The 24,644-nt window shown below is 37.9% G+C and overlaps 1 protein-coding gene across 4 annotated transcripts in view; it reads right to left on the bottom strand.

Annotated features, from left to right (window-relative positions):
• Window positions 1-24,644, bottom strand: part of pde4cb (phosphodiesterase 4C, cAMP-specific b) — an 87,014-nt gene that overhangs the window by 43,213 nt on the left and 19,157 nt on the right. Inside the window, exon 1 of one of the 4 annotated variants that reach the window (XM_026323025.1) lies at window positions 23,850-24,314. The exons of 2 other annotated variants lie outside the window; for them this stretch is intronic. In XM_026323025.1, coding sequence (XP_026178810.1) covers window positions 23,850-24,052 — 203 coding nt within the window. In that variant the 5' untranslated portion in view covers window positions 24,053-24,314. Of the gene's footprint in view, window positions 1-23,849; window positions 24,315-24,644 lie in introns of those variants that run through there. One more of the 4 variants, XM_026323029.1, reaches the window with a different exon arrangement.

The raw sequence follows: 24,644 nt of genomic DNA, 5'->3' as shown, positions 1-24,644 counted from the left end.
AAACCTTGTGAATTCAGCCAAAATACACAAACTTAAGTCCTAGATCATCTTGTATCTAAGCATTTCCCTACATACGTAATATCTTGTAAACATAAGTTGTTCCTACCTTACATACATAACAGTTCACTTCATCCAGACAATACTCAGCTGGAGTTGCAGGATTTCACCACATATGGGTGCATATAGGTTTTCTTACCCTGATGGTTATCACTGACAGGCTGCAGGCAAAAAGAAAATTACACTGGAACATTTGGACAATAGTCATTATGTGAGAACACATGTTTTTTAAGAACTAGCCAAATCATCACATTTTAGTCTCCATTTTGCAATCCCCACCTCAAAGTCGAACTGCAAATCACACCCAGAACGTAAAATATTTAATTGTTTCATTTACTATTTGAACAGTGTAAATGATTTGATCTGAACTCCTCTGTCTTTATACGCTCTTCTTAATTGCCTGTAATTGTAAAATGTTCAGGGAGTGCTGCTGCTTCTGTGCTGCAATTATCATAGATCACCTGTCAATCAATCAAAGTGACAACAGGGTCTCGATGCTCAGGTTTTATGCTGAAGACGTCTGAGTTTCTCTGCTCTTTGTCTATTCAACCATATCAAAATGAGAGCTGCACTCTGGGTGTTTAGAACAGCAAATGTTAAAGCAACTCAGAGGTGAAATCACTGTCATTGATGCTCCCTGGTTGGCTAAGTAGAGTAATGTTATGCCAATAATTATTTTATTTATGCATTTAAAGTATCTGAAGAACATTAATATCTTTATGGCAAATCAGAAAATTAATCCAAAATGTATGACTCTCCCTGTCACTCTGCATTAACTTAAAAGAAGCATTAAAGTGGTGTGATAGAAGGGTTTTTGAGCCTGAAGATCCAACTGCCAAAGCACTATTTAAACTCAAGAGCGGTCCCTGCAATGAGCTCACCAACAAATACACAGCTGCTGTATGAAGTACTGTCAAACTGGACCAGCAGATGGTGCCCATGCACAGAGACAGACACTGACGCAGTCAAATGTCAAATCATCCTATGAATGTTCAATGTTTTGAACTGGAGACCTTCAACTTGACAGCATTAGTTTTCTAGTCTTGGGAAAAAACATGCATCTAAGGAACTTCACAGCGTCATACTCACTAATAACTAATTTTGTATGCAGCTTTGGAGGCCCAGTGTGTTTTCAACTTCAAGCCCTGGAACCAGTCCACATCATCTGCTAACACAGTCTCGCATTATGCCTGTGAGTGAACAAGGGGTTGGCTGAGTGGGAGATAACAATCCACAACACAAAAAAACTGAAGACTGCGTGGGCCCAGTCAATCAAACTGTTGCCATTATGAGTCAATGGGGAGAAAAGACAAGGAGATGATTCCACTGTTTTTTCTTAAAGTGACTAATGCTGGGATATGTGGAACTATTTATTGGACTGAGTCAGATACCCTTCCTCCTCCCACACACACACACACACACACAGATACACACATACACACACACATTAATTTTAAAACGCAGAACAAACTTGCATTAAATACCTGAAAAGCCTTTGAAGGTGACAGTAGGCACACCGCTTTATCCATTAAGCTACAGTAGTTGTAGGTGTAACTGCATCATACTGCCTCTCACATACTCAACCAAGGACTTTAAATGAAAAAGGACAGAAACAACCTAACTATAAAAACACATTTAATTGACATGCTTCTCTCTCCTTAAGGCAAAAGTGGCTCCTACTGCGACTCACTCAAGGCTGTGTTTTTAATAAAAGAGAGATTTCCTTCTAAAGTATGTGCATTTTCAGCTGTTAAGCTTCTATAATGAATGGCCCTTCAGGAGCTTTGTGGTGGTGCAGTGAAGGATGTGACACAGACCCACGCCTTCACACGAGGTGACAGGAGGTTTGGAGGTTTTTTGGATCCAACTGGATCTAGAAGTAGGCCAGAGTTCAACAGAGTATTTCAGAGGACCAAACCTTAGCCGATACAGCCATAACAAAAAACACAGAAGGTACAGGAGAAGAGCAATATGTACATTACTTAGAGTAACTGTATATAAATAAAAATGATGGTGGGAGGGAGGAATGAAACAAAGCTCTGCAGCTGGAATTAAACCTGTAAGTAAGTGTTACGCTCCTGGGCTAACCCCTATTTGCTGCTTTTCAAAGAGAATCCAATCAGATTGAAGCTGACTGTAATGCTTAGCCATGGAAAGCATATCTCTATTGAATATCTTCAAAGACTGGATTTTAAAAGCGTGCAATAACAATACACATCATACCGAGCAGACAAATTATATGACAACATTGAGTTGAGCACTTTGCATTGATTCTGTGCTCATCTGAGGGGTAAGTATGGCTCAGACTAAATACAAAAGTGTGTGTGTAGGCAGCCTTATAACTGATAGTTCATCAAGGTGATTGACAAGTGCTGGAGTGGGAACTTGACAAACTAAAAGAGAAGGAGGCTCCATCACAGAGATAATGCGTAACAGACGAATGACTTAACTCTAAGTCTAAGCTAAGCTGTAATTTTTCAGCCTAACTAAATTCAGCCTTTTGACAGTAAACATTTCTCTAATGGGCTACCCATTGATGTTTCCTACGCAGCAGAAATTCATTACTGGTGACATTTAAAAAACACAGTACATTTATTAATGAGCATGTTTTCAAAAACCAGGGATGTTCACTAAGGGGGGTAACAATACACCTTAGAACAATATTTCATGGTTTAGAAATGTGATTATATGATCTGATTATAAGATATGATTATAAGAAATTGTTAACGTAAATAATACACGTAATAATACAAGAAGATGCAACAGGCCAGGTCTCGGCTGATCCCTTCATAGAATAGCAATGTCCACTTACAGTGCTAATAATAACACAACATATACTGTATATATGATTTACAAAACAGCACATTATATTACAGACTATATTAAACTAAACAGTTTTAGGCAATTAAAACATGTTTACAAAAACAGCTTAAAAAAGGCAGGGGAACAAAAAATACTTATTGGACACACTGACTAGGTGAAATATAATGATTCAGCTGTTGAGCAGCTGCTGCTTCACTATATACTGCTGTCTCTCTTCAGAGGGCACTGTGAATATAAACAATGTGCAACACCCACACACACACTAACAACATTACGTTTCATTAGCATTAACTTTAGCGAACAATTAGCCTATTTCTGTTATGAGCTCCAAGATATCTAACCAAATATGCTGAAATTACTAAAAAAAAAAAATAAAATACAAACCTATAATGCATAACCACTGGCTGTTTGTGTAAATTTTATTATAATGAATCAACAATTTACAGCCACTCTCCACTCGTATTAACCAATTAAAAACTGTTAAATAACTTTATAATCGAAGCCATTCATTTATACACAAGGAAAGAAAAAAGGGTCTTCTCCAACGCTGAAAGAAACGAATGCAAACTCTTAAGATGGTTGCATAATTGCGCTGCGAAGTGTTACTTCACAGGGTCTCTCGCACTAATACTTACATGAACGATGAACCAATAAAGATTCATTCATTTAATATTCATTTATTTGGTACAGCTCAGCCAAAGAGGAAATGGAGAGCCACTTGAGACACTATAGTTATTATTGCCTGCATATTATTATTTTTTAAAATTGACAGCATTTTCCATAGCAGTTATGGCATCATTAACAAATTTCATGAAAAGACCAATAATGTGCTAGTTCATCCATCATTACCTTCTGGCTTCTATACCCACTCTGTGTCTCTGAGAATAAAAATCTTTAAAAAACAGGTAAGAAACATAGTATAGTATAGAGTATATTTTCAAAGGGTAAATAACTTGATAAAACAGCTGAGCATTGTCTTTTCCAGCAAAGGTTTTCTAAATAATGCTAAACTGATGACTAGTAAGACTGAAAATTTGGTATGCTTAGTAGTATTAGGAGTATTTACAAAGACAGTCTATGTGGTAATGAGGCAAAATAAATTACAGCCCCCACGTTCAGTGTAACAAAGAAACATTTCAGTAACTGCAACAGTGCTGATTTGTTTTCAGTAGTTTTAGGGAATAAGTGATAATAAGTAATAAGTAATATTAAACTTTGCTTGCACAAAAACTATTTGTTTGTAGAATCAATGGCTGTAAGTTGTGAGAATTCACTGCTTTTCCTGTTCTTAAGATATACTGTAATACATTTAACATTTTAGGGGTTTTGGACTGTTGGTTGGACAAAAGAAGGCATTCAGAGATGCCACCTCAGGCACTTTTCACTGTTTTTTGATGTTTTGTAGACCAAATAAATAACTGACCTATTGAGACCATAGTGGAAAATTGAAAATAATTGTCAGTTGCAGCCTTTCTATGATCGTAGACAGTTTAAAAAAAAAAAAAAAAAAAGCAATAATATCACCAGTTTATCAGCATGTGAAAAATAATGTGATAAAGTGCTATACAAAGAATTTAAGATTAACCTGCTGATAAACTGCTAGTTAACACACGCAGGGTGAGTGTGCCTGTTAATAGCCTGAAATATAATGAAAAAAGAGGAAACAGCAGATAAGATGAGGTTATAGGCGACATGCACAGAGCTGAGCTTGTCCAGATGGAATCATCAAGTTCCAGCCAGCACCAGGGGGAAGAGGAGCCAGGAACATGAAGAGGCTCATTCTGGACAACTTCCTCTGGAAAAGGCCATGAGTTGGGCTCAAAGCCAGCATCCTATGTTGTCGAGACTCTCAGCAGGTTCTCAACACATTCCTGCTGATCAAAAGACTACAGATCACATCCCCTATTTCTATTTGTTGGTATCTGTGTTTAAATGTTACACCTCTGCTATGCTTGGGTGTGGAGCACCGACTAAGCCTTGTTTTGGTTTCTAACTGACGCTGCGAATGACTGGAAATAACATTAATCATTAGATTTCTAATAGTGCTGTAATATTCTAAGCACTTTTATTTTTAGACTAATATAATGTTTGTCAGGCATACAGACTGTGCTAAACACATTTCAATTCAGGATTAGTCATTAATCTATTTAAGATATTTGATGCTGAAGGTTGCTGTTTATTCCAAATGACTCATTCATTTTATTTTGCAGTCAACATTCAGGCAATCCTGGTGTTAAAGATAAAACACAACAATGTTTACTGCTATAACTTTATACTCCCAATACTGAGCAGAAGTGTAATTGATCTGTCTGAATTCAAAGTTTGCTTAGTTAGTGAATGGCACCGTCCCTCTGATCTATTACTGCCCTAAAGAAACATTTACAGGAAATCTGAAGTCACCCTTAGCTTACCCCAAATCATCATAACAACGTCCATTCTACAACATGCAACCTCATACAATGTTCGTTTCTACCCAGCCCTTACCAGTGTCTGCAATTAGACTTTTCCTGCTGCATCCACCAACTCCCACAATTCATTACACAAAATCTGCCCAAAACCTTCCTGCAATGAGGACTAGTCTCATTTCACTGAGCCCTAATTGATCATTTCTGACAAATTTACATTATGCTGCTGTGAGCTAGACACAATCCTGCAGAGACCAACCGTCTGAATAGAATTGTGTTGCATATATGAAAGTTTTCAGACATTTTGTGGCATTAACAAATGTTCATTGAACTTTCTTTGTCATAAACAACATTTTTCAGTGGTCCAAAACTGGTGCCCGATCTCACAAATGCACCCCTGCTCACGAACAGATGGTAGTCATGAGTTCTAAACAAGTGACTTATTACAGGTTGGTGCAGAGAAGAGAGCTTCGTGACAACTCAAACCACAGAGAAAAACAGGAATTTTAGGACAAGAACATTACATTTTTCTTGCATGAGGCCCATTGTCTGCAATTTATGAAGTGTGCCCAAATAAGAATTTGGTGCATGTGGAGTAGCAAACGTTATCACAACTGACAGTAATGGCATTCCTAATCTAAGCTTTATGTGGCAGGAAAACTACACTGTAGGAAAATTACAGTAATTTCTCTTTGTCAGTCTTGTTAGTGATTACGCTGTTAAGAACAAAGTCTCAGTCACGTCTCTGAGATATGAAGTCTGAATTACAGTGCTTCTGATAGTCACATACATCTTCATACTTAATATGGTGCATCACACTACCATACTAAACTATAATACATTATTCTATAACAAATAATGCTATATACTTTTAAAGTACAGTCTATTTCAAACAACCTCCTGTAGAATAAGGAGTGCCACTGCCCCCCCCCCCCCCCGGAGGTCAGACCCTCAGCTAGAAAGACACTCATCATTCACGTCTGCCTCTCCATCAGGGATATGGATCTGCATCTCCCAGGGAACTGGGAGTCACTCAATGGCAAATAGTTCGTTGTTATTCAAACAGGATGGTAATCAAACACTGACGATAACTGTCCAGCGAAAAACGTTGAGTGGAAACATAGGTGATAAAATGGACAGTGATTTTGTTAATGTCATTTCCGTGTACAGTAAATCATTAAATCATTATCTGTACATAGTGACATGGCTTCTAGAAGGTTTTGGGAGCTTGTTAGATTAGATATATATGATTTATATATAGATATATAGATTCTGATATATATGGTCAGAGAGAAGACAAAACAACAGGAAAATAAGCCCATATGGCATTTAGTTTGTTCTGCACAAACTGAGCAGGTAAAATGGGAGGAACTGTCACTGACATTCTGTATTTTCAGAATAATTTAAAATTTCAAAGTGTCCTAGCATAAACAGCAATAGTGTTTCACAAACCAGGGACACACTGTATATTATTTTACAAACTGATCACTGATTATAGAGCATCATTATGTCCTATACTATGGAAGGCTGTAGTATACTTCTGTTCCTGTCAGTCAGAGTGTGATCTCTATCAGCCTGCCTTGTTAAAGATGTGTTATAAAAGTTATAATGTTCAAGTCAAATTCTGAATAGTACTGCAATAAGAAATGACACCCATGTTAACACTCCCAGTCCTAATGGTCTGTCAGCCTCTCAGCAGTTCTGCTCTACAAAAGCAGTGTTGAGAGTGTAAAAATGTTTGCAAAACTATAGGACTTGTAATTAGAATACTAACCTACATGTATTTTTACTTCGTTTACCAACCCTCCTTTTAAAGCGTACATTCACATTGATGCACCTCCGTTTTTCACAGCAGTCAAGTTATCCATGTGTGAATCACAGATAGGAGATTGATTTCCCACTACCAGCATTTCCAAAGCCCTCAGGCAGCTTTACAGCTCCACTCAGCTGACCAGCGACTCAGAGATCAACAAAAACACATCACCCAGTGAGAAAAGACAGGCAGGGCTCCAAAAGAACAAGAATGGCCTGTGCTGAAAACCTCTTCATCAATCATGTTCACAGCACTTTAAATTCTTCACCTTACCTCAGCTTGGCACAGGGGCAGAGTCAGTGGCACTGCAGGCCACTAATATTTCTGGAGCCATTTTTAAAATTTGCTGTGTTTACCCAGGGAGGGATTTCAAAGGCTAGAATGTAAGAAAATACATATATATATATATGTTTTGAAAAAGTGGGGATCGGATATCAATCTATTCAAGCACTAGACATTTATGTGTTCATCACTTCAGAAATAGTTTCTGAAGTTGTAAAAAGTACCAGTCTAGACATTGCTAGGTTAGTGTGTTGTTCTCAACAATTTCATTTGCAGGTGTTTTCGTAGACTTTTGTAATGTGCTTTGCTGCCACAGAGGAAACGATTTCATCTCCTGACATCTTTACTGCAAAGATTCACCAGGAAGAAAAGCTTTCAAACAGCACAGAATTACAGCTGTCACGAATGATGAGCTCAGAAAAGACGATGTTGTTGAAATGTTCACATTTCAGCAGGATAAATGTAAAATGGAAGGGTGGAAAAGGGTGGTATGGTTGTCCTATATTTATGCCAGTAGGGACTACTGATAGTTATCTGTTCTGCTGTCCTGCTACCTCAAACTGTCAGACAAATTCACTGTAAGATTTTACAATATGGGTAAATAGGCCTGACAACAGGTAGTCTACAATCACAAAGCTAAAGCACTCTGCATTAACCACTTAACGCCTGGACATTTTTAAATTTTCTCCTGAGAAAAAATAAATTTAGGGGCAAACTGGCAAACCCTTGGACTCTATGTTGAGTATAAGACATTTGGGAGATATTTGAAAGAGATTTGAAAGAAATCTAACTTTTACTTCCACCTAATCACAATTATAAATTTGAGAAGGAAAAACAATTTTATATTAATGAGACCATCAACACTGATATGACTGGACCTGTGTGAAAGTTTTCTACTGCATCTCTACTCTGATTCAAGCATAACAATACAATCTCATTAATTAAAGCCATTTGGTTACTTTGGAGAGCCAAATATCTCAAAATAACAGTTGCAAGTGACATTTTAATAACAGATACAGCCTGGTATGTAACCAGTAAATATTGTGGTTTGCAGCAAGGACACCTCTAGTTATTATTTCTGAAAAGTTCAATTTGAAAAACCAGAGATTTGCTGTAGCTCTATGGGCACTGGGGAACATTGGGGGCATTGGATTTAATATAGAAACTCCATATGTTCTTCACTGCTGGGAGGTGGAATATTTCAACACCGGACAGCGAGGAAAGTAGCACCCGAATGTGTTACTAAAGCTGAGGAGTGTTCATTTACACATGTCCAATCTGCTTCTGTTATCATTTCACTGCAGTGCTTCATTTACACTACATGCTGCACTGAGAACAACCTGACAGCTGGTCTACCTACAAGTCATCTGGGAAAGTTTTCAAGGGCTTGCATCACGGCATATATCAGAATCAAAATCTGATGTCATATATTTTACAAAATTACAGTAAACAGAATAAAATTAAGAAAAGATCTCTCAAAATGTATATGGAGTAAGTCAGCACAAGGTATTGTATGTAACCCAAAAATGTGTCAGTGGAGATGCCAGTATGCAATAAGAAGTAAATCAACATATTGCTGGATAAATTACTAAGACAGCATCCTTTGACTATGATGTGCTGGTATCTTGATTGTTTAGCTCACTGAATTAGTCATATGTGATATTTTCCATCTATTAAATATGCCAATTGTTAGTTTTTGAGTGCTAACACTACACTGAACATTATAATAAGCTCTCTGTATTACTCATGGCAAAAAACACAGTAAAGGTTAAGCATCAATTCACAAGATGCCACAGGGGGGAAGACTTACTCCAAAACAAAGAGGAGCTCATTGATAGGCAAACCTTTAGGCAGCCCCAAGAGTGGCAGTTTACTGATAATATTTTAACCAGAAGGTCACCCATGTGTTTCCTATTTTGGATGAAGACACTGGGTGAAACTATGAAGCTGACTGTCAGCAAAAGGTCAGAACATTAGGGGGTTCGCAGCCTTTTGGGAGAACAATTTTTATTCCATTGGTAGATTCTCTCCCTTGAAAGTAAATTAATACCATGACATTTGGAGGCTTGAAGTATTATTCTTCTTCACAGGGCATCTGTAACATTAACAGGAAAAGGTTCCTACATAAATCTTGTTCATTAATTGGAATAAAATTAGTTTTTTTACAATGTGTAATATTTAACGTAATCTCTTAGCCGAAATGAAATATAGTATTCATAAATATGTTGGCATTAGTGGGTAATTGCTATAAAATACCAGCCATAGCATTTTCTTAATCTTAACATGAGCCTTTTAAATCTACATATGGAGCGGGTCTCCTTTCATGGAGGCAACCATGTTGCACCACCAAGTTTCTACAGTAGCCCAGAATGAACAAACTAAACACCGGCTCTAGACAGGGAATTACATTTTGTTTTAAAAGTGACAGTAACTGAAACATCCCTTGTGCCTGGATAAGGGGGGTTGGGTTGTGAGTGGGTGCTCAGAAGGTGCCACTTGATGCCGCAAAATCTTTTCATATTTTACACATTGCACCTTTAATGGGAGCCATAATTGTGTAAATACACTGGTGATGAATGCATGTCTGAATCATACATGAAATATACTCTAGTGTACACACAATCTATGTCCAGAGCACATCCTGGGTACCAGCTGTGTTTGTGATCATTTAATTCATAGAGAGACCATCGTCACAGCAGGTTTTCAGCAGATCTAAACCGACAACATTGCCATTATGTATATTAACAAGAAGCAAACAAAAGACATGTCAAACTAATTGAATTATGCATAAAATATATCTACGAACATTATTTTAATGAAGAAAAAAACTGCAGGAAAGATACCAAAGTGTTGCATTTCTCATAATATAATTTTCAAACCCTTTTGTATTCATATATTTATACTGAGCAGACAGGTATATACTATTGTATGCAAAGCAATTTAGGTTAACACAAAACAAAAATGACACATGAAACACCACATTTTAACATTTCTATGATATACAAAACAATGCACCCACATAAACCTACAAACACAACAACAACAAATCAATGTGGCTAAGGTTGCTATGGCAACAGATGGGACTGAATGAAATTAACAGAGGAATCATTCAGCCAGTAATTTCGTGTCAAAACATACAGCAAATATTTGACATCTTTCCTTTAAAACATTACTAAAACAATAGGTCAGTCATTAAAGTAACTGCTGATTCATTTTTTGTTGACTAACTAATCGATTTATCCACTTATTGCTGATGCCCAGCACTGTCAACAAATCATTTAACACATCGGCCCAGAGATGTAACAGGAAAAGGCGTGTTATATCTGCCAAGTCACAATTAGTTTGAAAAGTATGCATGCAACTTTAAATATTGTTTAGATAGTTTTTGTAAGTTCCAGTAAGTTGGGATTTTTAAGTCCAAAGTCTTTTAAAATCTCATCAATAGATTAATGCCCTGTTACTGCAACAGTCTCCTAGAAATGATGTTTATATAAAAAACAACATATTCAAATACATTTTGAAGCAAACATAATTTCAACCAGATTATATTTTCTGCTAATTTAATGAGGAAATGTTATTAATTTGTATTTGCTGCATGTTGATGCTAAATATTCAATGTATTAATTTTCGGATAAAACATCATATCTTGGAGTACAATATCCATCTGTAATGACTACAGGCTTATTAAACTTTTAGGCACTCACACTAACACGCTAAACTTTTTCTAATTTATGGGAGACTTGGTTGGTTAATCATACATTTCATAGACGCCAGCCAGATAAATGCAATATTCCATATCTGAAAGTTAGAAATTTTTAATTCAAAACCAGGCATAACAAAATTGTGCTAAAAAACAGAACAATGAATCATTTGACAGACATTTCCATGAGCTGATGACAAGCCCACCAGTGCAATCAACAACTATTCAATAACAGATCGATGATTTCTGTTTACTGCAGCTGATGCCCCACCTGAAATTAAACATTTACAGCCTCCTTAACAAGAAGCTTAACCAGAGTTTCTACCACCTGCTTCTGTTTGCTCAGCATGTGATAGATGCTCAGTCATGGATTTAACATACCAACTGTTGGGTTTTCTACAACTTTTTCAACATTTAGCATACAGAACACTGGCCGAATGCAGCACATCCAGTGTTGGTCCTGCTTAGTTCACTGAAATGGAGGCTTCAGATATTAAGATTCCGCCTTGTTCTTGCCTTGTCTACCTGTGTCAGTGTGTTTCTCTGTCATCAAGATTACTTATGTGTGTGTGTGTGTGTGTGTGTGTGTGTGTGTGTGTGTGTGTGAGTGTGTGAGTGTGTGTGTGTGTGAGTGTGTGAGTATGGTGTAGCACCTGAAAACCTGAGATAGTAAATAGAGAAAAGTGCCAGACTTTCCACAAGAAGCTGAAGACTGTAAAATCCCCTGAGACAAACCATTTCCTAAAGGGTTTGAAACTAGACACACACACCATTAGCTACCTCAGCCATCATGAAATGTCTGTTTCAAAACCAGCGACTCTGACTTTCCAGCAGCTGCTGCTGTGTTTAGAAGTGGTCTGTAAAATAATCAGAAATTTACAAGCAGAAATCAGATACTTAAAATAGCTCATGATTAGTGTGAAATATTTTTATTATCATCACACTGGGGGGAGGAAACCTGTTGTGAACAAGCTTGCATCTGGAGAAGAAACTCGTATGTTGAGATTAGAAACTAAAGAAATGTTCACTAGAAGAAGAGAAAGTGTTTACTGATATCCTCTGAAATATACACAGAAAATACACAATGCATGCAAACTGTCCACATAATAAATCCATGGATGACAGGTTCACACCGATCAATTATCGCACAACACACTTCATATTAGAAGCCCTAAAAAAAAAAATGACATGGTTTACTGGTGACAAATAGTTGATTATCAGCTTGTGGTATACATGACTTACAATGCAACGTAATACTAGGGCACATCCTGTGAGAAAATTTAATGTACAACTTGAAAATGGATATGTAATATGTAATGTAAGGAACTGGAGAAGAAATGTCTTAAAGCTTTGTCCTTTTGTATCGTACGGTGCTGAATGTGTTAAGCTTCTTCAGCCATTGTGATTACACTTATAAACCTGGCTAAACTAAAATGTCAGAATAAGACAAAGAGATACTAAACTGAGGCTACAGAGGCACAAACATGGCACAAATGTATGTTTTATTTTGCTTCACCTATTGTTTAATAGAAAATAGGGTCTGTAGAAATATATTGGAAAGCACCTTGGAGCCACAAGTCTGAACTGATTCTGTGCAGAGCTGTTCATAATGGCACTAAAAACAAGCTCTCTGTATAGTTTAGAAGAATCAATAAAGCCAATGGACGTACAGAATACAACTCACACAAAGCAATGCCACCAACGGCAAAGTGTCCCATATGTGGGATGGTGTCTTTTTTTAAGCTTCCTCTGTGTATATAGGAGATTTCCCAGTGGTTTTTCTTTGTCAGACCAGAATTTAATTAGCTCTGATCAACAGCATCTAGACTCGGGGACACATCCCAGCCTTATATTTTGTGATTTAGTCTGTTTAGGCGGGTGTATTTTAACATACAAATCTTGACTTATGCAGCTTTAATTCTGTTACGAAATAAATGAAAACAAATTATTACTTAAATCAAATTATAATTATCTCTGGAGGGCTTTAATTTTAACTGCTGTTAGTTCAAAGCAAACACCACCACAGACTGACATTTTTTTTAGTCGTACAGCATGTAATATTGAACATAGCCCTTAGTTGTGGGAGATTAAGCTTTTTAAAACCAATTCAATACTGCTTTGAGTCTTTGACTAACAGTTTATTAGCAGCACACAAGACAACTTGATGATATAACACATATTATATTATTCGAACTTTAAATGGAACCAGACACTATTCTACGTCTTGCAGAAATACACCTCAAATAAAATAGCCCGATCTCACCCCATACTCTGAAAATCTCATGCAATATGTACTCTAAACTCTTTTGCGTGCAGTTCATATTCCCAGCTTACACTAGTATGAGAGATGGTTATGTTTAAAGTAAGGGATTTGTGCAGGTGTAATGGAAACTCGGAATCTCGCTAACACCAGGCGTATCCATTGCATGACATTATATTATGTGCTACTTTCAAAGTGTGGTATTTGTACACTTTGTGGTGTAGCATGTATTTTGTTTGTCTTGCTGATTCTTCAGAGGTAACATATTTACAATGAACTAGAAATTAATTACTAGCAACATAATAACTTTTATTATTATTATTATATTTTTCATCCATTATCACAAACTACACCACAAATTTACAAGTTATAGGAACTGAGTTATAGGAACTTGATTCTGAAAATACTACTAGCTGTTCTAACAGCATTTTTTAGCAAAACTGGACAAAACTATCCAATATTAAGGTTAATTTAATAATTTCCTATTAAACTAAACATTCTACAAGACAGCCACAAGCCAATTGGCTCCACTAATGTCATTTGCTTGTTACAATTAAACTGATGTATCCCAGTTAATTTGGTTCGATATGATGATGATTAACATGCTGTAACGCTAACAGGGAGATGACTGTTTGCAGTGCTGCCCTGCAAAATGGCCAGGCCTCCCCGCTTCAACAGGCAGATGTATCCCATTTTCGATTTGTGCCTGAATAATCGACACAGAGATTCCCCTTGACTCAACGCACCAAATGATTTGCATCGACATGATGAATCCGAGTCATTATGCCTACCGCCTCCTGTTTGCTCCTGAAACAGATTTGCTGTCCTTGCTTCTAATATTACCGGTCAAACTAAAGCAATTACAGATATTACAGATTTATTGTTTCTGTGTGAGGTGGTAAGTTAGGAGGGTGCATGAAGAGGTGAAGGTGACTGAGCTGTTGCAAACAAGAAATCAACAGGTGAAGGGGCAAGAATTTTCCAAAAGAACTGCACTTGCTATTGTGGCACACAGTACTAGATGTTTTGGTCGGCGTGCACAATAGAATCAGTCTTCCCTCTCTTTTGGGGCAGGTCTTTATTGTCTTTAGGCATTTAACAAATGCAACTTTATTACCATTTCATTAAAACTGCACCTTAATTTACAGTTAACACAGGACTGACGCACAGAGACAGACAAACACTCACAATCACACTTGCAGGAAATTTAGAGTCACCAATTAGCCTAACCCCAACCTGCATGTCTTTGGACTGTGGGAGGAAACTGGAGTACCTGGAAAAAACCCACACAGGCAAAATAACCTTGAATCTTCCAGCTGAGTTAACCATTGTGCCTCCCCATGTCACCTCTTATGAGAAATGGAAAAAAAAAAAACTACATGCATTGCTAATTGTTTTGACAAAGCTCCCTGTGTTGTTCTTTCACTAATTGGATCCGGTTAATTCAAATATGTTTTGGATCGGATCTAATTATCCTTGCCTTTATTAAGGAACTGACTGTCCTCAGATTCATGTCAAATTGGGTCTTGTTTTTAATAAAATTCAGGGTTCAGGTAGGTTTTTGTCTGTTTGCAGCCTGTGGCATCCTCTAGTATCCTCCTCTCTCCTATGCACAGTTTACATTGTCCTGTTTTTATTATGCTTCTTTTTACTGCGCTGTATTTATTTATTTTTATTGTTTTTCATCTTCTCAGGGTCCAGAGAATCTACGAATTATCTGGAAAGTATTGAATACTGTTGTTGTTATTGCTTGCAGTATAAACTGGAGCGTCAAGCATGTTCATCATGTGGCCAATCATAAATTCTATTCTCCTTGAATGATAACGAGATGATATTTTGCTGATAGTGGTCAGTTTGGGAGCTGCTAGGTGGAGAAACACTGCTTTTTGGCACGTGTCTGTGTGTGTGTGTGTGTGCATGTGTGTGTGCATGTGCGTGCGCGTGTGTGTGTGTGTGTGTCTGAGAGCTCTCGACCGAGAAATAGCAAAGTGTAGTGTTTCTTCTATCCCACAACTCAAAACATCAGTAAAACCATCGAGGTCACCACAAGAGCAGTGTTTCTGTTCTATGGTTTAGTCATTCATTGAGGTTTATCAAGAGCAACAGCCTACGTTTCTCTGATCTGTTGTAGCTTGACAAAATCAGTGGGCAGTGTTTGACCACAAACAAGAGGTGCTTTACTCATCTCCTGCACTGCTCACTCACCAAGCTATTGCTGTGTTGTTGCCACATGCATCAGAAATCCTATTGCTCTTGTGATTACTATATCCCTCCCCTAAACCCCACACTGCTGCAGATAAAGAGAAAAACAGCCTTTAGGTTTTTTTTTTTCTCCAAATAATAACAATGAGGTGGGTTGAGATTTGATGCTTCCCCCTTTTCCTCAGGCCGCCTGGTGTTCAATACACAAGCAGAAAGTAATTTCATTTTTTAGAAAAAGTTCCCTAAGAACTTAATCATTTCTCAACTTCAGCATACATTTACACTTTTGATTTAGAAGCAGTGAATGCAACAGTGCAGCAGCCAGGGATGCAGCTGCAGTGTGAAGACAATCCTTTGGACAAGAGCAAAGACATGACTATTCCTTATACCCAACATGTGTGTCTTTTGGTATGAAATGGGACAGGGAGAACAAGAAAGCACCACAGTGACCTTAGTGCTGCGAGGTTAAGAATAACCAGTCTGCTTGTGCCGTTTGGATACAGTTGGGACGCCAGTGAAGAGACAATAAAAGAGATTATTTACATCAGTTAAAGTCGGTTGAGTCATTAATCCTGTTTATCTGGCATTCATAGCATTGATAATTAATTGTTACGGGTTGAATTATGAATTATTCCACCGTAGCTATTTTCTCTTTATACTATTTACATCACACATATCATTTTTTAAAGCTTGGTTAGCAGTTCAGATCAGAGTGACAGGACGATCTGATCCCTAAAGCACAATTATAGGTCAACATCAAGAAAGACATAGTGGAAGAAGTTAAATTAGGCGACTGGAAGAAATAAACTTCTGAGAGTCTAATCTCTTTTTAGGGATGGTGTGTTCCACTAACAAAAGTACATGGGATAAAACAAAAAAATGCCATCCCAACATGCATTTTCACTTCCTAAAAGTCCCCATCTGCCAGGGTAGGCCATTATTAGTCTATTATGTGGCCATTACGCAAAACTGTCCCATCAAAGTGGAAAAAATGACTGTTAAAATGGGACCCATTCTGGCTGCGTGCCACAAAAAGGAAAATCAGCGGACCTTTCAACTGAGATTATTTTTCTCAGGTCAAATCTTCACGCTTAAGCTATCTCATCTGCTCATCATGTGGAGAGGAATAAATGAGGAAGTGAAAGGTGATTAAATTTTCAACTTGATTAGTTCTGTCAAACCTTTGCTCATGCTGAGGTCTGAGAATATCATTTATTGTTCAGGGAGGAGGGCGGTTTGTACCATGAAAGCATAACAGGGCAACAAAGCACATTTAAACATCACATCCTGAGTAAAATCAACAAACAAGTTTATCAAGCAGGCAGCAACAGCAGTTTCCAAGGAACACCTGACCTGTTTCTGCCACTGGTGACTGATCTGTCTGGGAAGTGAGCAAACACTGTCAATTCTGCCTGAGTTGTGCTACCAGCCAAAGGCAACTTGCCTTCCCAAAGTTAGATGAGAATGTCCAAACCTTAGTATCTCCTGAAAACGGTTTGTCCAGTAATAAGTCTGTGGCTGTTCCCCAGTACTGCACATAATTTCCTCTAAACATTAAAATGTTCATATTTACATTTAGATTTGTGTACAAATTAAATAAGCAAGAAACATCATGCTAATTTATCAGCTTTAGGCTTATTTTTAACTTTGAATAAATCCAGGGCAGCTGTTTCCTCCAGCTTCTGGTGTTTATGATGAGCTGGGCTCTAATTGCCTCCTGGCTCCAGCACCATACTTAGCTCACAGACATGAGATTTATATCTACAGTATGTTCTCATTTAACTCGAGGCAAATAAGCATATTTCCCAATATTTTGAATCTATTCTGTAAAAACCCTGCTGTCAAACTAGATGCACATAACTCAGAAGGGTAACTTTTTTAAAAAATTAATCGACACCCAGGGTAAAGAACAGAGGCTTTTGGCACTGTTATGCAATAATTTTTAAAAAAACTGTGAAAAGGTGAAAGAACATACATCCGGTCACCTGTCTTTTATGAATTTCATCAGTCATATCAGATTGCTGTCAGATGTCAGCCAACAAACAATCCAGTGCTTTTCATGCAGGAGGTGGGGTTCTTTGGTGCTTGACCAGGAAAATCTCATCTGATTTACATTTTGATCATTCTGTCAGAAGAAAAGACAAATTGAGGGAAGGGGAAACAAAGTCTCTGCTGTGCTCGATTCTCAAGAGAATAAAATACATTTATTCCAAATCATATAGTATATCTGAATTGGGACTTAATGGCTTATTAAATCTTTTTGACCAAATAGAAAACAAGGCAAATCCTGACCCCTGAGCAGATTCAATGCAACAGGATAATTTTAAGCAAGTCAGAGGTCAAACATTAAACTCAGACATATAAAGCTCATACCATAAAAGAAAAATAAAAGAAAATAACAGGTAGTTTTTATTAATAGGTAAATTGTAGGACAGTACTATTGGCGTTTAATATAGTGCCGGTTTTATAAAGCAATAAATCTTGATCTACTACATAAAAATTAAATTCACCAATCACTATTATTGACATTACTCCCTCCTACAGCCTTCTCCAAAAGAGTGTTTTCTTTAGCTTGTGTTCAGCCTGTCATCAGTCTCCTGTGTCCTGACTAATTGTTACTGTCTGACACTTCTGATGAAAAAAAAAAACAAACTCCGAGGCTGAGAAGTGTCTCCCTGGACCACTGTGATTGTCTTTAGCTGACAGTGCGGTGGAGAGGTGCCGACTGCTTCGTGTTTCATCTGTCAGGTTTCTAATAAACTGCGATGATAATAAATCAATATCTCGGCCACTGGACATGCTCATCATCACCAAAACGCTATTGACTATAAAATCATCCACCAGAGCAGGATGAACTGTTAACTGTGATAACACTAGCTGTTCTGACAAAAAAAGTAAAACTAATCTAGTGAAGGCGAAGAGATAAAACTAAGGACTGGAAAGCCCCAATCGTGTTTTTTCCAATGTGTTTTTTTATATTTTCAGAACATCCCAAAAAAATGTATTTCTTCACCAGTGATTTCGTTAGAGACATAAAAGGCGAAAGAATCATCATCTCCAGAAGCTCTTATGCAAATGAAAACAACTCAATTATAATCCTAGGTCAACAAGCACCATTATGACAAGCTTTCTATGGTAGCTTCTTTGTATGTTTTCATTGTGTGGTGTGAATCATCCACTTAAATTGTGATTCCAGTGGGAAAAAAAAACAGTATCAAAACTACTACACCACAAAAACACAGCACATATTGCAATGGGCCTAATTTGTCACTATCCCGGTATAAGAAGTCCTTATAATGCAGTTTGTTTCAAGTTGACCATCAGCACAAATCATGTCTCATTACTCAGTACTCGCACCCTGGGAGTTCAGTGACTTGTCATGCAACACACTGCAGACCTAACACCGCGACAGCATCCTGCCGCCTCCAGTCGATTCTCTTTAAGTGCAGACATGCCTCCATCAGCAGTAGCATGTGTTGTTAGAATGTCCTTGTGTGAGACGGGGAGTCTCTACTTGATCATTTATTCTAATTCAGCCTGGAGAGCAGGCTTCTGGCTCTACTCACGCCCGAGAGACACCTCATTTTGTAGTGTTTATCTGCCTTGTTGGCGATCTGTGACATTTATGAGCCTGTCGTTTTGCCCCATGTTCATGTAATTAATATACAGAAATGGATGCGAATAAAATGAAGTGGAAATTAGAATTGGAAATACTTTCCTTAGACTTGTGCTACAAGATGAGCATGATCTTTGACATTACTGAAGAGTAGAGTTTTGAGATGTGTAGGTTTTATCGCCTGTGGTTTACAACGGCTGTGGTGACATGTCACCCTGCAGCTGCAGCTCTTTCAAAACACAGTCAAAAGGAAGCAACATCAGAAGCATGCACTGCAATAATTAAGACAGTATATGGTGTATTTCCATGATCATTTGTGTATGAAAAGTAGAAACTGCTGTATAGCCAAACTTGACATCCAGAGAAGGAAAATCTCTCATGTAAGGGGCTATGAAGTAATATTTGGCATTAGTTACTCTCAAGTAAGGTTTCCAGAACTAGTTGAAAAAAAAAAAATCATGTCACAATTTAACAACAATTTAAATCAAAAGTCTAAAGCCCAAAGACATCACATTTTATTAATAAGGAGGAGAAACAAGTTTTGAAACGTGAAGATAGAACTGTGACTGCAATGACCAAATTAGGAACCACATAAAATGTTATCGTTCATTTGTGTTGGATTAAAATATCATGCTGGACTATTTTATATATATCCAAATTTTATTGGTTAATTAAACACATTACTGTCTAGTGACTCATTTCACAAACTATCATTACACAGTAAATCATCCATCCATCATTTATATCTGCTTATTCCTACAGTAAATCATGTTTATTTCAAACCTTATGATGTAGTGACATCAGAGGTGGCTTCATAACCCTTTGTATTTATAGTGGGTCCTACATAAAATTTCAACCCAGCTGTACTGGGGGTGATTTATATTTAAAAGCGAGCTGAATCATCTGGAACGCTTCACAATCAGAGGCATTCTGGGACAAACAAGGAAAGATATATTCAGTGAAGAATGAAAGCTGTGCCAGTGGTGTTGTCGTTGGTGGCTATAACGCTGGCTGACTCACTGCTTTTACTCCTACCTACAGCTCAACCTGTTAGCATTTCCACCGTCATCATGCTGCATCGGGCAGTCGATGCAGACAGCGTTCACACTGGCAGGACTCAAGATGTTTTCAGAAAATAACTGAAATGAAACAGTCATAGCAGCGAGCTGACAGTGAGGGTAAAGGAGAGCCATGTTTGGGCAGGCGAGGTGACAGCAGTTTTTATTGCCCATCCAACTTTACAGAGGCCGATGTCAGTGAACTCGAACCATCCATTTGTATTTCTATTTCTATTTTGTTTTCACACACTCGCAATGACACACACACACACCTCCACACTCACATACTGCCAGATTCTCACTTTCCCGTTATATTTTTTTCTTGTTTATTATGATTTTATTCATGAAGTCTGGGGTCTAATACATATCAAACCGATGTGACTGCAGTGATAAGAATTTCCAATTTTCTTCATATTGAATTTTTATTGAGTGTTTACATGAGACTGCCTCACACATGTACAGTAGCATCTCTTCATTTTTACTGTAATTGCAGTCTAAGCAGCAAACGCTCACGCTTTGATTCTGCCCTACCTTTACCTTCTCGCCTGTTTTTCTGCTTTTTCTGAGATCAGATCTTTTGTATACCAACTGTTAACATGCATGTTAGGAGGTGGCCCATATCTCACACTGGTTTGCAATGACCTCACTTCTGAACTGACCTACATACATAAAGGTAAAGCAACTACAAATGCTACATGCATGATCTGTGTTCAAAACATGTACTTGGTCACAAAAGACAGAAACTATGAGGACTGATGAGGACTAAAAGGGGTAAAAGCATAAGTGTGAACACAGCAGCTGCTCTTTATCTAGTCTGATTCTGGCTCTTACAGCTACATGAAATGGAAAAAAATATGTGGACTCACTGTACTGCAGGTCTACGAGCTTAGTCTAACTAAAAAATGCATACTGGACAGTCTGATAGTAATAAATTAGGACAAAAATGTGTGTATAAAATGTGTAAACAAGACCGATATGCGCTGAAGATCTGCCAAACCAGTTGCAGAGGAGGCTGGTTAACACACACTGGACAGCAAAATCCACTTCTAAAGGTATCCAAGCTATCTAAATGGATCAAAATGTAAATAAACCTGCAGTCCACATGCAAATCCAAGCAGGAAACACACACGGAACTAACAGAACGTACAAGGTATTCACAACAGTTTTAAAGCATGTATAACTCACAAGAGAGACTGAAGACACATTACACTCAAATGTAAGCAGATCATGCCTCATGAATGTCAAGGGTAAAACATCCTCTTCCTTTTATAATCTCCAATATTAACTTAATCTTGTTTAAAAAGGAAAACATTTTTCCTTTTTTTTTTGGTTGATCATCTTCTTATTGTACTATCGGGGGACAGAAACAGCACTTCAGCTTGAGTGTGAAAAGCCTTTGAGGTGAGACGAGCCACAACATAGCTTGTTGACAGCGAGTGGTGTCTGGGGAGCCGAGCTGAACTGACAGTGGTTTTCATGCTTGTTAAACTCCACTGAAGATATTTTCTTTTTTTTTTCTTCTCTTTCCTTTCTTGTGGGAAACACACAGATGCTGTGCAAACGTAAAAGGTCAGTGCTGGTTTCTAACATATTGTACTGTACGAAACAAACATGAAAACAGACTGGATAATACAAGAGGATACGCAGCGTTTCACCCGGATAGAGGATAGGGATGTTAAGGTGGATAGGCTACCTTGGCACATATCTGCACAAAAACCTAGATGATAATGTTCCATAAAGTTGGTTTTAACAGAACATTATTGTTAAAATATATTTCTGAAAGCCACATTTTATTGTTTTCTCGAACAGGGGGAGTCAGAATCCCCCCATAAGACCGAGTGATGAGGTTTACAGTGCAGTTCACTCTTAGCTAAACCATCACTCACATCTCCTCCATCATTGCTCAGAGGGCAAGGTGTACTACATAAGTCCTGGCCTAAACAACAGGTAGGCAGCCTCTCCTGTAGCCACCCACTCAGTCACAGAGTTATTTCATACGCATCGAATCCAAAACACCAAAAGTGCCAGTAGTACGATTTAGAAAAAACAGCCTTTTGTATTTTCTTTTATCTTGGAAATCGAATTAATGAATGAGAATGAGTTATCCTGTAATTGCATGTTTCTAAAACTTGCTATAACAGGTAATACCTTGAAATCCCATGTTTAATTTTTTTCTTAACAAAGCAAATCAAACACCTCAGAGCTGAGAGGCTTAGTTTGTCCCTCTAACTACAGAGTTAAACCAACAAGTGAAACAGGTCAGCAACAGCAGGGAAATGAAAAATCATGTGAGAGCTGATCTCCGATAAAGCCACACTTCTAGTAATGAAACGTTCCCAAGGGTACAGATTATTGGGTGCAGTTTGTGCACAATTTCCTCAGCAGCAATCACAGTATTTTTCAGTATCTGTTTTGGGATAATTGGATCGGGGTGAAATTGACTAGAATGACAGATTTCAGGAAGTCACTGGAAATCAATGGCACCAACACTTTTTCAGATCCAGCAATGGAAGTTTTCACAGATACTAAAAGGAAAATGCTCATAAGACTATTAACAATGAAAATGAAGTTTAATCAGAGCAATTTATTGGCTTTAACTGTGACAATCAACATGCCAGGGCCATGCAGTAGCAGCAGATAAAGAATATGTGCTTGTCTGCTTGTGTAACATCTTTGGTCTGACTTGGATGCCACTGAAAGCAACATTTCAGGATTGTGAGATTCTCCTGTGGAAACAGTCATTTGCACCTTTTCAGCGTGTGCATCACAAAGCAGTTCCTCACAAGCTGAGTGCCATCTGATAGAATTTTTATTCTACCTTTTGTACCCACTCAAACTCAAAACAATTCACTACTTGTATGGTAACGATTTGCTGCATTTGCAGAGACACTTTAAAAAAAAAAAGAAAAAAAAAAGTAGATTTTCTAGAAGATTTTCTAGCAGGTGTTAATGAAAAATTTTTAAAAACGCAACAGATGATTTAGTACTCGAGTGTGTAAATATAATTTATATTTATATTTAGGGAAGCATTCAACTGCGTGACTCAATTGTTCTGATGTATATAATAATTAAGTTAAATCAGTCTCTATAGTCATATCAGAATGAGCTGAGGTTTTGGTGGCAAGCAGCACAGACAAGGCACAGACACATCATTACTACAGGGAGCCCAAATCTTACAACTATGAAAATAACATCTAGACAGTCATTAACCTTTGCTCTACTCCCAAAGCTTAGTGCCAGTTAAGCAGGACAACTGGAGATAGACTGCAGATTTGTGGGTAAATCATACAGTATTTATAACCATAAGTAAAATGGGGTGTTATGACACCTTATGGTAAACAGTGTTTTTCCCACATTGGCCTAATGTTCTTTCCCCGTCTACTCATTTATCAAATGAATTCATCTCCCTTTCATACTCATCATGTAATGATGGGAGGCAGTCATGGTGAATTACAGTTAAATTTTACAAATTAAATTTTAACAAATAACATCCCTCTCAGTTTTTTTTTTTAACTATTGTTAATTAGTCGGTCCTTTACAAGTTTCAGACTTTTCTCTTTCTCTTTACATGAAGTGAAAAGGTCATTTAATGTGTCGGGGGGTTTAGACACTTCGGAGTGTAAAGGGTTTTACCGTTTCAGCGACGAGGGCCAGGACATGCGGGGTTTCTTCAGCCCGGGTCGCAGCTTCTCCAGGGTCCGGTTGCGGCACAGGTAGCGCTCGGTGTCCGAGTTGAAGCGCTGTTTGATCCGTATGTGAGTCCTGGGCTGCCGCCACAGATGTTTCGGTGGTTTTGCGAGCCCTGCTCCTTCTCTGCTCAGCGAGGCACACTCCATTTTCTACTTTGGTCGCTGTTTTGCGTTTCTTTAAAAGCGAGTTTTGAATTAAAGTGGTTGAAAAACAGGCCGTGTGAGAGCTGGATGAGGAAGTCCCGCACTTCAGACAGTAAACGGACGGAGCTGCATGGTGGTGGCTGCTGTCCACGAACCGGAGTGCTGATCAGACTCTGCCTCCCAGTCTGTACCACCTCTCTCCCCTCCTCTTCCCTCTTTCTCAGCGCAGTTTATCTCTCCTTTTATAGTCCTCTGTCCCTCACTCTACATCTTCTCCTTTCACTGTTCTCCTCAGCTTTACTCCTCCTTTCTCCATCTGTTTATCTTTGCAAATAATCAGGACTAAGAAATCGACAGATATGCATACAGTATTTTATCTGGAAGCTGTTTGGATGGTCTTTCCTCTGGCACAATAACATAATTTTATAAGTACTGAGGTAGATAGATAGATAGATAGATAGATAGATAGATAGATAGATAGATAGATAGATAGATAGATAGATAGATAGATAGATAGATAGATAGATAATTTTACTGCATCTATTATATGTTGAGGTGCAATGACAAAAAAAAGTGACAGCTCTGAAAAGGTACA

This window comes from Mastacembelus armatus, chromosome 4 (genome assembly GCF_900324485.2).
Source record: "Mastacembelus armatus chromosome 4, fMasArm1.2, whole genome shotgun sequence".
Classification (NCBI taxonomy): Eukaryota; Metazoa; Chordata; class Actinopteri; order Synbranchiformes; family Mastacembelidae; genus Mastacembelus; species Mastacembelus armatus.
Note: the sequence above shows the minus strand (reverse complement) of the source record. Positions and strands in the feature narration are given on the sequence as shown.